Source organism: Choloepus didactylus, chromosome 21 (assembly GCF_015220235.1).
Source record: "Choloepus didactylus isolate mChoDid1 chromosome 21, mChoDid1.pri, whole genome shotgun sequence".
Classification (NCBI taxonomy): Eukaryota; Metazoa; Chordata; class Mammalia; order Pilosa; family Megalonychidae; genus Choloepus; species Choloepus didactylus.
Window position 1 is genome coordinate 17,313,198 of NC_051327.1, and position 13,785 is coordinate 17,326,982.

At 47.0% G+C, this 13,785-nt stretch overlaps 1 protein-coding gene across 2 annotated transcripts; it reads left to right on the plus strand.

Annotated features, from left to right (window-relative positions):
- The first annotated feature begins 302 nt into the window (after positions 1-302).
- On the plus strand, positions 303-13,386 carry RHBDD2 (rhomboid domain containing 2). 2 transcript variants are annotated; one of them, XM_037814983.1, is made up of 4 exons: positions 303-560; positions 2,679-3,086; positions 9,885-10,035; positions 12,423-13,386. In XM_037814983.1, the coding sequence occupies exons 1-4, from the start codon at positions 374-376 to the stop codon at positions 12,766-12,768; spliced, it is 1,092 nt and encodes a 363-aa protein (XP_037670911.1). In that variant the 5' UTR covers positions 303-373; the 3' UTR covers positions 12,769-13,386. The 2 variants fall into 2 exon arrangements, with proteins under 2 accessions (XP_037670911.1, XP_037670912.1); XM_037814984.1 differs by lacking the exon at positions 2,679-3,086 and having other exon boundaries at positions 304-560; positions 9,921-10,035.
- The last annotated feature ends 399 nt before the right edge of the window (positions 13,387-13,785 follow it).

Below are 13,785 nucleotides of genomic sequence, written 5' to 3' on the forward strand. Positions count from 1 at the left end.
CAGATGGGGTGTGTGTGTGTGTGTGTGTGTGGAAGCGCTCCGTAAACCGTTAGGCACAATAATCCTGAGGTATCTAGAGTGGGAGACGATGAACTCAAAACCCGAATTGGAAGACCCGATGTCCTGAAACGGATTCGAGACAGGACTCGGGCCGGGCCGCAGACACGCAACACCCAAAAGCCAGGAGCTCGACTTCCCGCCTCCTGGCGCGCGGGGGTTGGCCTACAGCTGGTCGGCGCGACCGGATTGGGCAGCTCGGGACGGGGGCGGAGCCCGGGGAGGCGGGGCTTCCGGGCGCTGTTGCCAGGGGAGACAGCCTCTGGGAGGCGGAAGGAACGCAGGCCAGATCGTGCGGAGGCGAAGCGCTGGAACCATGGCGGCTGCGGCGGCCTCGGGGCCCGGGTATCGGGTCTGGTGCTTGTGTCCCGAGGTGCCATCCGCCACCTTCTTCACGGCGCTGCTCTCGCTGCTGGTGTCCGGGCCCCGCCTGTTCCTGCTGCAGCCGCCGCTGGCTCCCTCGGGCCTCTCGCTGCGGTCGGAGGCCCTGCGCAACTGGCAAGGTGAGCAGGTGCTGGGTCGGCACCTCCGTGCGGGGCCAGGTGTCTCCGTGCGGGCCCGGGGCCTCGGACCTCGCCTGTCCCCGCGTGCCGGCCTCCCCGCCCCGTCAGTCCTCACCTCCAGTGCACCTGTCTCCGACCGCATCGCCATTCTCCCCATCCGGAGAACCGGGCTCTTGCTCTCCCGTCATCCACGTCTTTGTCTTTTCAGAGCTTCATCTTCGTCCTCACAGTCATCCCTCCCAGCCCGAATGTGCCCCCTTCCCTGTCGCCACCAGCCAGGTCAGAGCCCCGACTCCATCTTCCATTCACCGACGCTCGCTCTCCGAGGAGAACCATTTTTCCTTCCCCCATCCTTTTTCACATACGCACTTACTCCGGCCTTAGGCCTACCCCCACTCAAAAATTTTTCTTTTCTTCCACCTTCATCAAAACACTTGAGCTTGTCAGTTGCTATCCCTATAAGCTTCCTGTCCTCTTGGGGTTTGGGTTTTCTTCTGCTTCTTGGTTTTATACCTTATCTTGTAAGGTATAAAATCCCCAGCACATGGGGGTGGGGATGGGGGGGGAGTGTCATCTGCCTTTGGAGAGGCCTTTATTTTCTCTAAGGGGGAAAAATTTTGCAGACCAAAATTTAAATATAAACATCTGCTCATAAAAGACATTTGTAGTCTGTTTCATCTCCATTGTTTTTCAGGGAGGAAAAGGAGAGATTTCCATTTTTTAAAGCATTCTCACATGCATTATTCTCATTCAATCCTCACCACAACCCCAGGCCAGAGACTTTATTATTGACCCTTTTTTTTTTTTTTAATGAGGGGACTGAGACTCAGTGCAGAGAATTGTAGAGCTTTCAAGTCACACAGCTGAGAAAGGGACCCAGATTTTTCTTTTTATTGTGTGATGTTTTAGAATTGGAGGCTTAGGGTATATAATCCCACCACGTCATAAAGAGTGGCTTCTGGAATGTTTTCACAGTCATACTTAGAATTTTAGTTTTGGAAGTACTCAGCAAATAATGAAGTACCCTTCAGATAATGAAGCCTTACTGAGACAACCTGACCAAGGTATATGGCCCATAGCCTGCTTCCCTGCTAGGATCTAACACTATTCCCCCATCTTAGAAACACACAGCACCTTCTCATAGACGGATGCCAAATACCAGCTTAAACAGAGCTCCCTTTTTTTCTTTAGTTCACCATTTCCTTTGGCATGGGGTCTGTAGGCATGTGAGTAGGAGATCCATAAGGGGCTTTAAAGGTGTCAAGTCTAAACCTCTTACTTTACAATGAGGCCCCTGCAGCCCAAAGGGCTGTGACTTGACTTGAGTTTAGCCTGCCAGGAAATGATGGAGCAAAGACTCCTCTTCAGGTCAAGTTTTAGCCTCCCAAGCCCGTTATCACTGCCAGTTTACTAAGCTACTTCCTTCAGTTTAGTTTTTTTTGCCTGCAAGAATGTACAAGTACATAAGCGATAATAGCTTTTAGATAAATAAAAGTAGAGTTCTCTGCCATCTTATTGTCTATAAATGATCGCTCTCCCTGTAAGATCAGATAAGCACTTTCAAGGAAGACTCCTGATTTCCGTGTTCTTATCATTAATGATAGTTTTGTAATCCTTAGAGGTGCAATGTAATTCTTCATCCCTTTTTTTCTTCCTCTGAACAGCCACTATGGAAGGAGAGGTCAGGATTACAGCCAAGGAGACTGGTACACTGAGTGTTAAGTGCCTCACCCACTCAGTCCACCCTGAAGCTGTTACAATTAATTAACCCTCAAACTGCCCTATGAGGTAGGTCAGTATTAAAACTTAAAAAAGGATTATAAAGCACGTTACAAATTCAAAGACCACCCGGGGCTAAAAAGTGTTCTTTTTCTCCCCACCTGGAAGCCAGTCACTGACAGGATTCACCCCAGGTCGGGGAAAGAGCAGGTATTAGACGCTCATGCCTTTGCTTTTTAAATCTTGATTCCTTCATTATTGCCTCCCTCTCCTTGTCTTGGTTCCTGACCGGTTTTCACTGGCTCTGGTGCTCTGCCCTGCTTCCTAAGTGGGTGGTAACCTGGCTTTCCCTCCTCAGAGCAACCCACTGGCAGGTCTCTAACCCTGCTCCCTCTTCAGTTTACAGGCTGGTGACCTACATCTTTGTCTATGAGAATCCTGTCTCCCTGCTCTGCGGTGCTATCATCATCTGGCGCTTTGCTGGCAATTTTGAGAGAAGCGTGGGCACCGTCCGCCATTGCTTCTTCACCTTGGTCTTCGCCGTCTTCTCTGCTATCATCTTCCTGTCGTTTGAGACCGTGACAACACTGTCGAAGCTGGGGGAGGTGGAGGATGCCAGAGGTTTCACCCCGGTAGCTTTCGCCATGCTGGGGGTCAGCTCCGTCCGCTCCCGGATGAGACGGGCACTGGTGTTTGGTGTGGTTGTGCCCTCGGTGCTGGTGCCGTGGCTCCTGCTGGGCGCTTCCTGGCTCATTCCGCAGACCTCTTTCCTCAGTAATGTCTGTGGACTTGCGATTGGGATAACATGTATCCTTCCTAGAAGAGAACTGTAGGATGAGGCATGCCAGAGGGGGCACCAGCTTGGAGGGTGTGGGGTATCAAGGAGACAGAGTCCTGGGCTCAGATGTAGGCAGCCTGGGTTCTAGCGTCAGTTTTGAAGACCTTGGGCAAGTCACCTCTCCTCTCTGGACCAAAATTTCCTCATCTGGGAAATATCAACCTAGCTGTCTCTCCAAGCCAACCTAGCACTCTCAGTTAGTGAAATATTCTGATTTTTTTTCCTTGTAAACTAAGATAGAAACCACTTTTGACCACTTATAGTAAGAGTTTTCACTGGAAGAATCTGAGATACCCCTAAGCTCAGATACCCCATGTTGTTCCATGAAAGGAATAGGAGACAGGTTTGTTTGTTTTGTGTTTTTGTTTTTTTCTTATTTTTGTTTGATTTGGTTTATTTCTAAGAAAAAAAATGAGGAAAAGACAGATTCTTACCATATAGGTGGTAAAAACTTGGGATAAACCTTAGACAGCCTTTATTTAAATATTCTGGCAGTTAAGGGGGAAAAAAACTTCTACAATACCAAGTGGATTGCTTTTTAAACACCAGAATTAGTAATGTTGGTGGTTGGATGAGATACATTCGAAAAATCTGTTCCAATTTGTGATTCTGTGAGCTAATGAGGGTAGGTTGTATATAAATTACAGGTGATAGCATAGCTTTTATTTTTCAGTTTTAATATCATTGGTTTTAAACACTTATTTTCTGTTATAAATTTTTAAAGGTCTAAACTCCCCTGCAAGCACTATTTTAGCTGCATCCCACAAATTTTGATATGTTGTATTTTCATTGTCACTCACTTAAAAATATTATTTTATTTTGCTTTCAATCTTTTTTTTGATCCAAGGGTTGTTTATAAGTGAGTTTCTTAATTTTAAATATTTAGTTTTTCCAGATTTTTTTTTATTGATTTCTAATTTAATTTCATATGATCAGAGAACATTCTTTGTAAGATTACAGTCCTTTAAAATTGTTTCTCTGGCCCAGTATTTGACAGTTAGGTCCAGGTGATGTTGTTGTTCAAATCTTCTACTGAGAGAGGAGTGTTGAACTTGCCAACTAAAATTGTAGGTTTTTCTTATTTTCCTTTCAGTTCTGTCAGTTTTTGCTTCATATATTTTGAAGCTCCATCATTAGGTGCATTCACTTTTAGGATTGTTTTGTCATTTTGACCAGTTGACCTTTTTATCATTATGAATTGACCCTCTTTATCTCTGATAGTATTCTTTGCCCTGAAATCTACAATGTCTGGTAATATAGTTCCTCAAGCTTTCTTATAATTAGTGCTTGCATGGTATGTCTTTTTCCCATTTGTTTGTTTTTATTGTATTTGTGTCTTTGTATTTAAAGTGTTTCTTGTACATAGTATTTGGTGGTTCTCCAATCTGACAATCTCTGCCTTTTAAATGATTTGTGTAACCCATGTATATGTAGTCTAATTACTGATAGGGTTGGGTTTAAGTCTGCCAGTTTTGTTTGTTTTCCATTTGTCCTTAAGTGTTCTTTGTTCTTTTTTCCTGTTTTCCTGACTTTGATTGATTGTCTTTTAAGTGTGTAATCTTATTCCTCTGCTTGTTTATTAGCTATATCTCCTCACTTTATTTTTGTGTTGGTTGGCTCTGGGTTTACAGTATGCATTTTTAACTTATCACAGACTATATTTAAATAATAAACTACTTCATATATAATGTAAGAACCGTATAGCAGTGTTTCCATTTTCCTTCTTCCTGTCCTTTGTGTTATTGTCATACATTTTACTTCTACTTATGTTACAGACTCACAATGTATTGTCATTACTTTGCTTTAAATAGGTGATTTTTTTTTAAATTTGAAAACAATCGGACATTTTCCCACAAATTTGCTTTTTGCAGTTCTTTTCATTCCTCTGTATAGATCCAGGTTTCCAGCTAACATCATTTTCCTTTAGTCTAAAGAACTTCCTTTGACATTTCTCATAGCATGTCTGCTGGTGACAAATTCTGTCAGCTTTTGTTTGTCTGAAAATGCCTTTATTTCACCAAATGTGGTATTCTAGCATTCTGTGATCACCTTACATTCCCCTTTCAAAAGGTGTGATTGCTTTGTCTTCTGGCTTGCATTGTGTCGACAACCAATCTTATTGTTCCCTTCTACATAATGTGTTGTGTTCCTCTGGTTTCTTTCAAGTTTTTTGTTTGTTTGTTTGTTTTTGGTTTTTTGTCACTGGTTTTTAACTTTTTAATCATTATCTGCTTTGGGATGGTTTTCTTTGTGTTTATCCTCCTTGGACTTTGTTGATAATGGAACTGTGAATTTACAGTTTTCATCATATCTTAAAAATGTATGGTTATTATTTCTTCAAGTGTCTTTTCTATCCTTTTCTCTCTTCTCTTTCTAGAATTCCAATTACACATATGTTAAACTGCTTGATGTTACTCCAAGGTCTTTGAGGCTCTGTTCGTTTTTTTTTCCAGCTTTTTTTCTCTCTGCACTTCAGTTTGGATAGTTTCTGTTACCCTGTCTGCAAGTTCAAGTGATCTGTTCATTTGCAGCGTCTGATCTGCTGTTAAACCCATCCAGTCACAAGTTGTATGTTTCAGCAAGAGAGATTTCATTTGGTTATTTTATGGTTTTCATTTCTGTATTGAGATTACTTATCGGTTCCTTCATTATGTACGTTTCCTTTAAATACTTGAACAAATTTATGATGGCTGTTTTAAGTACCTGTCTGTTAAGACCATCAGCTCTGTCATTTCTGGGTCTATTTCAATTGGCTGATTTCCCTCCTGGTTATGAATCCTGTTTTTTTTGCTTCTTTCTGTGTCTGGTATTTTTTAAACTTTATGCTGGATGCTGTGAATGCTATGTTGTTGAGTACTGATTTTGTTGTTTTCCTTTGAATAGCATTGAGTTTTGTTAATTTACCTGCACATCAGCTTGAAACTTGTGTATGTGACTGCAGGTAATTTTTATTTCTTTCTTTAAACTTTTTCTTATTTCCCAATTTTTCACCCCAAATAGTAAGCCCTTACATAGAGCCTACCATATACTTTATATATCCAAGTGCCTTCTACAGACTTCTCTGTGCCTTACACCAACCCTGTGAGGTGTGTTCTAGTTTGCTAATGCTGTCAGAATGCAAAACACCAGATATGGATTGGTTTTTAATAAAGGGGGTTTATTTGGTTATATAGTTACAGTCTTAAGGTCATAAAGTGTCCAAGGTAACAACATCAGCAATCGGGTACCTTCACTGGAGGATGGCCAGTGGTGTCGAGAAAACTCTCTGTTAGCTGGGAAGGCGTGTGGCTGGCGTCTGCTCCAAAGTTCTGGTTTCAAAATGGCTTTCTCCCAGGATGTTCCTCTCTAGGCTGCAGTTCCTCAAAATGTCACTCTTAGTTGCACTTGGGGTGTTTGTCCTCTCTTAGCTTCTCCGGAGCAAGAGTCTGCTTTCAATGGCCATCTTCAAACTGTCTCTCATCTGCAGCTCCTGTGCTTTCTTCAAAGTGTCCCTCTTGGCTGTAACAGCTTGCTCCTTCTGTCTGAACTTACATAGTGCTCCAGTAATTTAATTCAGACCCACCCTGACTGGGCGGGCCAACGCCTCCATGGAAATTATCCAATCAGAGTCATCACCCACAGTTGGGTGGGGTGCATTTCCACAGAAACACTCAAAGAATTACAAACTAATTAACACTGATAGGTCTGCCCACACAAGATTACATCAAAGATAATGGTGTTTGGGGGAACACAATACATTCAAACTGGCACAAGGTGCCATCATTCTCATTTTACAGACGAGGCAATAGCCTCAGGGAGGAATTTACTTTTATATTCACTACTAATATTTGCATGGTCTAGAGCCATGAGCATTACTTTTCTTTTTAATTGTGGTAAAATATAGATAACCTAGGATTTGCCATTTTAACCATTTTCAGTGTACAGTTCAGTGGCATTAATTACATTCACAATGCTGTGCCCCCATCACTACTATTTCCAAAACTTTTTTATCACCTCAATCTGAACCTTGTACCCATTGAGCAGTAGTTCCCCATTCTCCCCTCTCCCTAACCCCTGGTAACCTCTGATCTACTTTCAGTCTCTATGAATTTGCTGATTCTTGATATTTCATATAAATGGAATCATACAATGTTGGTCCTTTTATGTCTGGCTTATTTCACACACCATGATGTCTTCAGGTTCATCCGTGTTGTAATGTATAAAAGAACTCCATTCCTTTTTATGGCTGAATAATATTCCATTGTATGGATATCCCACATTTTGTTCATCATTCATCTGTCAGTGGACACTTGGGTTGTTTCCACCTTTTGGCTACTGTGAATAATGCTGCTGTGAATATTGGTATACAGGTAACTATTTCAGTCTCTTTTGTGTATATACCTAAGAGTGCAATTGCTGGGTCACAGAGTAAGTCTAAGAGTAACTTTTTGAGGAACTGCCAAACTGAGGAAAACCTCAGTGGCTGCACCTTTACACATTCCCTCCAGCAATACCTGGGGTTCCAATCTCTGCATATCCTCACCAACACTTGTTATTTTTTTTAAATAACCATCCCGCGGGTGTGAAGTGGTATCTTATTGTGATTTTGATTTGCATTTCCCTAATGGCTAATGACATTGAGCATCTTTTCATGTGCTTGTTGGCCATTTGTATGTCTTCTTTGGAAAATATCTATTCAAGTCCTTTACCCGTTTTTAAATTGGGCTATCTTTTTGCTGTTGACTTGTAGGACTTCTTTATATATTCTGGATATATAAATCTTTATTAGATATATGGTTTCCAGATATTTTCTCCTATTGTATAGGTTGTCTCTTCACTCTCTTGATAGCATCCTTTGATGCATGAAATTTTTTTATTTTGAAGTCCTATTTGTCTATTTTTTTCTCTTTGTTCCTCATGTTTTTGGTGTCATATCTAAGAATCCGTTGCCTAATACCTGGTCCCAAAGATTTCCCCACGTTTTCTTCTGAATGTTATGGTTTTAGCCATTACAGTTAGGTCGTTGATCCATTTTGAGTTAATTTTTGTTTATGGTGTGGGGTAGGAGTCCAACCTCAGTCTAACTTCAAGCTCTGTTAGGGAGGGTCTAGATTTATTCAGTGGCTCAATTAGCCTCACTCTTAAAACGTGGCCTTTGTGGGGGTGTCCCCTGAGTGCCCTGGGTGTTAGCTGAGGTCTCTCCACTCTGGCTGGACCTCAAGCATGTTCTGCCCTGTGTGAGCTCCAGTTGTTGTTCAGCTCACAGCTCCCCGGGAGTTGTTGTGGCCCTGCTTGAGGAGTCTCAGACTCTGCAGGTGCACCTTCGTATTCAGCTGAAGACTCAGGGAACCCCTGCGTGGGTTTCTGGAGCTCCTTCTGTGAGCAGCTCCCTCCTCTTCTGTAAATCCACTTCATCCTCTCACGGTGATGATCTCTCTTTCTCCAGCTCTGCAAGATTTCCTTTCATCTGCTTGGGTTCTCCTTTCCTGGGCTGCAGTTTGGAAAGTGCTTTCAGACTGAAAGCCAACATAATCTTGGGGGCTCACTTCATTTGTTTCCCTTTTCTTAGGGATCACAGACTTGCAGTGTTTGTTGTCCAAAGTCTGAAAACAATTGTTTCATCTGTTTTGTCCTGGTTTACAGTTGTTTATTGTGGGAGGACTCGTCTGGTATTAGTTACTTCATAAGAGTCAGAAGCTGAATGGATTCTTGAGATCGTTCTTGGATCACCAGCCATGCCAACTTTTGACTTCCTTGTAGCATTGGTGCTCATCTGTATCTGGAAATAGGCTGCCCTCCCCACTCAGAAGGAGTGTAGAAATATGCTGGAGCTTCTCGGGTTACTAATGCAGGGATGCCAACCGACCTCTAAGAAGGGAGACGGTCCACCCCAGGAAGGAACTGTGTTGCTTACCTGCCTGGATTCCAGTTACGGGCACTACCTCAGGGAACACCTTTCTCTTCACTACCACCTCTCTTCTCATTATTGCTACTCATAATGCACACCCTTCCTCAGAAAGCCTTCCTGGGCCTCCCCCAGGGTGGCCTTCCATGGCACCCTCCACTTCTACTCATCGTCACTTACTCTATTCCAATTACTTATTCCTTATCTGCTGCTTACTACTTATTCCGTGGTTCCTGGCATATAAAAGATGTTCAATAAATATTTTTTGGAAAGATGGATGAAGGCAGAATCTCAGAACCTTTGTGGCTGCCCAGGCACTGGTGAGCTGGCACGGGTCAGGTGACCAGGATGCCATCGAGCCACTGGGGATGGTGACTGTGGTGACAGGGTGGGGCAAGCACTGCCAGAGAGGCCCACTTGAGCTCACTTGAGCCCACTGGGGCAGGGTGCGTTGTATTTGGGACAGAAGTACAAGAAGGTGTCAGACCCTTGGAGAGTATGGAGACAGCCTCCTGTCTCAGCCCACTCTACCGCATGGGCTGCAGGGAAGTGGCTTTGCCTGGTGTGTGCAGTTTAGGACTGTGATTGCAGGGTTAGGAGGGCTCAGGAGAAGGCCTGGGCTGGTGTAGGGAAAGGGGCTGTGTTAACTCCCCTCTGCCATCCCCTTTTGCTGGTCCGTTCCCAGATCCTTCCTTCTGATGAAAAGTCAGTAGAAACATTGACTCTAGGTTTTCCCCCGATTCTGAAACTGCAGCCAGCATTTGTGGTAGACTGAGTTTGTTAAGGTCCCTGGGGCGTAGTGTGGGCCCAAATACGGCCGCGGACAGCATCCAGTCCGCCTCCCTTTAGATGCCTCCGATTTCACTTAATGTGCTGACCTCAGATGGCCTCACTTACTGCTATTCCATCGACCTCTCAGAGCGGGTGGCCCTGAAGCTCGACCAGAAGTTCCCCTTCAGCCTGATGAGGAGGATATCGGTGTTCAAGTACATCTCAGGATCCTCGGCCGAAAGAAGGGCAGCCCAGAGTCGGAAGTAAGTTACAGAACCCTTCCGTCCTGTCCTTAGAGTAGTTCCGGGGCCCGTAGGGGGTGTGGCTGGCTCAGTGCCCCGGGGAGAGAAGAAACCGGGCGTAGGCAGCCCTGGGCCCAGGGGCTTTCAAAATCTCCTCATAAATATCTTCTGAGCACTGTCAATTCTGCCCAGCTGTGTCTGAAGTAGGGAACGAGCAATAATGGGCAAGGAAAGGCATTTGAGGACGCCTGAGCCTAATCTGGAGTGACTTGTGGGTAGACTGAGACAGGGAGTGACCCTCCAGCTTAGTAACTAGTCCTCACGGCTGACGAGCACTGTTCACCGGTCAGATTGGGCTTCGCCGTGCAGCACTGATGAGAGATGAAACAGTCCACGGAGCTGACCAGACTTCTTAGCAGGTGACACAGTCCCCCAGGAGCTGAGAGGTAGGGTGTTGTTGGCCACCCAGCAAGATAAGGTGAGGCCTGCTGTCTTCAGCCCAGGCCCATTCACCCACAGACAGAAAGGGCCAGGCCAGCTGCCAGAGCTCACGAGGCCTCACTCCTTCATTTTGTAGAGGAGGCCCAAAGAGGACAAGTGTCTCTCTCCAGGTGACAAAGAATCAGTGGACAAGCCCAGTCTAGAGCAGGGCCTCCTGCTTCCGGGTACTTCTCCTCATCCCCCGTTCCACATCACCTCCCCCTTGTGTTCCTCACTGTGTTTTGTCCACGCCAAGGCTTCGCAGCCCAGGAGCTCTCCTTTCCCTCTGCAGTCCCTCCAGAAGAAAGGAGGCACCGGGAAGTCAGGACAGCCAGCCAGCTGCAGAGTAGCTTTTTCCTTCCACACTGGCCAGCATGCTGGGATTTGGTTGACTGAGAAGCTGCTGCTTGCAGCTTCCCCCAGGAGATGGACCCTCCCAGCCTCCACCAGCTCAGGGCCCTCTGACCATTTTTTTCTGGAAGGCAGGAGGGGGACTGGGAGAAACAGAAATGCAGACCTCACCCATTTTGCTTCTAACATGTCATTCCTGGGATCTTCATGTTGGGGGGAAGTGTTTAAATTTATAATTCATTGTATTGTGGCTTTGTGGCTTTTAATTGTTGTTCTCATAGAATCTTGGGATTGAGGGGACTTCAGGGGCCCTTGGGTGTCATCTCCCACCCTGAAAAGGAATCCCTTCTACAACAGCTGCTGGCAAGGCCTTAACACACACACACACACACTGGTGCACACACACACACTGGTGGCTGGGAGCTCGCTCTCCAAGGCAGCCCTGACAATGTTCTTCTGCACTGAATTGAAACCGGCCTCCCTGTAACGTGGCACCTGGTGCCAGGAGTGATCCTGCTTCCCCAGTGCGGGCAGGTCTCGGTGGGGGAGCTGGCAGCCCTTTCAGGTCCTTCCGGGTGCCTCCCGTGGCCTCTTGTTCCACCCCTGCAGGCACCGGAACAGAACATGATGTTTCAGATAGGACCTGACAGTGGGGCACAGCCGTGTCACAGCGCACGTGTTTGTTTTGGCAACTGTGTCTCCCTGGAAACTTGGTGAGCTGTTGGTCAGCCAAAGCTTCTATGCGCTTTAAAAATCCCACTTGGAAGCAGGTGTCCTGCATTTGTACTTAAGCAGCTGATGTGTAGGTCAGGTCTTAATTGAAATTAAGAGCGAGCTATCACCCCATCACCTAACTCTCCCAATACCTGCACAGACTTCAGTGACGCTAACATTGGCTCTCCGTAGTCAGAACCTCAGAGAACCAAAACCTTTAGAATCTGTCTCCATTCCTAGTCCCAGCCACATGTGTTGGTGGGGGTGGGGTGACAAGGTTTAACCTCAGCACAGACAGCTCATGACACCTATCATGGCGGGGGGGGGGTTCCTACCAGCCTGAGTTCAGCTGTGGATCTTCATTCCTGACTATTTACTGTACTTGCAGCTTTGCATCAACTCCACAGAGATAGACTAGCCTTTTAGTGTTAGAGCCATGGGTGAAAAACAGTCTCACACCAGGCAAGGCCTGGGATCAAGCCCTGCGTTATTCCGTTAGTGCCCTCCCTACCCCAGGGATGGATCCACTCCCTTTGGAGGGAATGGCTGAGCTGACACAGAAGCACAGCCTGCTGTCCCCGTCCCTCCTAGTTTATGAGCAGGCAAGCCCATCAAGTGGCCACAGTCACAGGCCTCGGGTCCTTCTGCTGCTGACTTGCTGTTGACTGTGAGGGCCCCTCCCTCAGTGGGCAGCCTGTCTCCCACTTGGTACTTAGAGCCGGTCACAGGACACGTCGAAAGCATCTGGCCTTAGACAGCAGCACAACAACCCCAAGGTTCCCTCGTGTGGCCTGACCACTGGCGCTGCTGTGTGTCTTGGCCTTACCAGCCGAATGACCATTTTCTCTCTCGCTCCCTTCCAGGCTGAATCCTGTGCCCGGCTCCTACCCCACGCAGAGCTGCCACTCTCACCTGTCTCCAGGCCACCCTGTCACCCAGATGCAGCACGCCAATAGCCAGAAAGGAGCCCCTTGCCCGAGCTCCGCCCCCGGGCACATGCCCACCCTGCCTCCCTACCAGCCTGCCTCTGGCCTGTGTTATGTTCAGAACCATTTTGGTTCAACCCCTAACTCCTCAGCTTCTGCAGGTACCTCCCTAGGGGTCCAGCCCCCTGCCCCCCTCGGCTGCCCTGGGTCAGTGTATTCTGGGGCTCTGGGCTCTCCAGGGGCTGCCGGCACCAAGGAGTGCTCAAGGGTCCCGATGCCTTGACAGGATTTCTAGGGAAGCTGCCTCACGTCTCAGCCTTCTGAAAAAGGTCTTCTCTGAGCTCAGACTTTCCTGACAAGAATATATATATATATTTACTGAACACCTAGATGTGCCAGGCTCGTGCTGAGTCCCCTATTTTCATCTCGTGTATCCTTATGACAACTTTGTGAGGTACAGTTTATCATCCCCAGTTTACAGATGATGAAAGTGAAGTATTATGTGGTAACATAGCTCTTAGTGGCAGAGCCAGGGTTCCTGACCCCAGGTCTGAGCTCCTGCCACCTGCCGAGCTGTCTCCCAGAGAGCACCTGGGGGAAGAGCCCGTTGGACGTCAGTGGCCCCCAGTGGCTGGCTGCAGCCCTGCCTTTCTTCCTGTCATCGTATGCAGTGCTTGGTTATTTAGTGTCCGTGTGTCTGTGTCTGTCCTTTGGGAGCTCCCAGTGGTGTGCTTGGCAGTCCCCCAGCTTGTGTAGTATATTGTCAGGATTCTCCCTGCAGGCAGCCCCACCCCCAGACTTTCCAGCCCAGGAGCGGTGAGACGGCCGGTGGGGCCTGCTGCAGCCTGCCGATGGGCCCATGGTGTTGATTACCTTTGTATAAAGAAACACCTCAATCCTGGCTGTGGTGTCTGCTTTATTTGGGGTCTGACTGGGGAAAGAAGAGAGCACTGAGTTTCAGGCAGATGGAACAGCCAGGGCCAGTAGGGGCAGCCCACCCCCATGGGTCAGTAGTGGGGGACCTAGAGGGGGACAAATTACAAAGGGGCTGGGAGAGCTGAAAGGCCAAGAGGAAGGGTAGGCAACCCAGAGACGGGCACCAGCAGGAAGCCACTAGCACCTCTAGGGAGGGGGCCGATCCCAGAGCTCGGGGGCTGGGCCGCAGTTGGAGGGGCTGCCTGGCAGGACCAAATACCAAGAAGGGACACGTGCCAGCAGAGGCAGCACCAAAGCAGGAGGGGGGAGAAGCAGCCGGCCTTTTCTGCCTGTCCTCTAATCTGCCGTCGGTGGCTCCCATTGG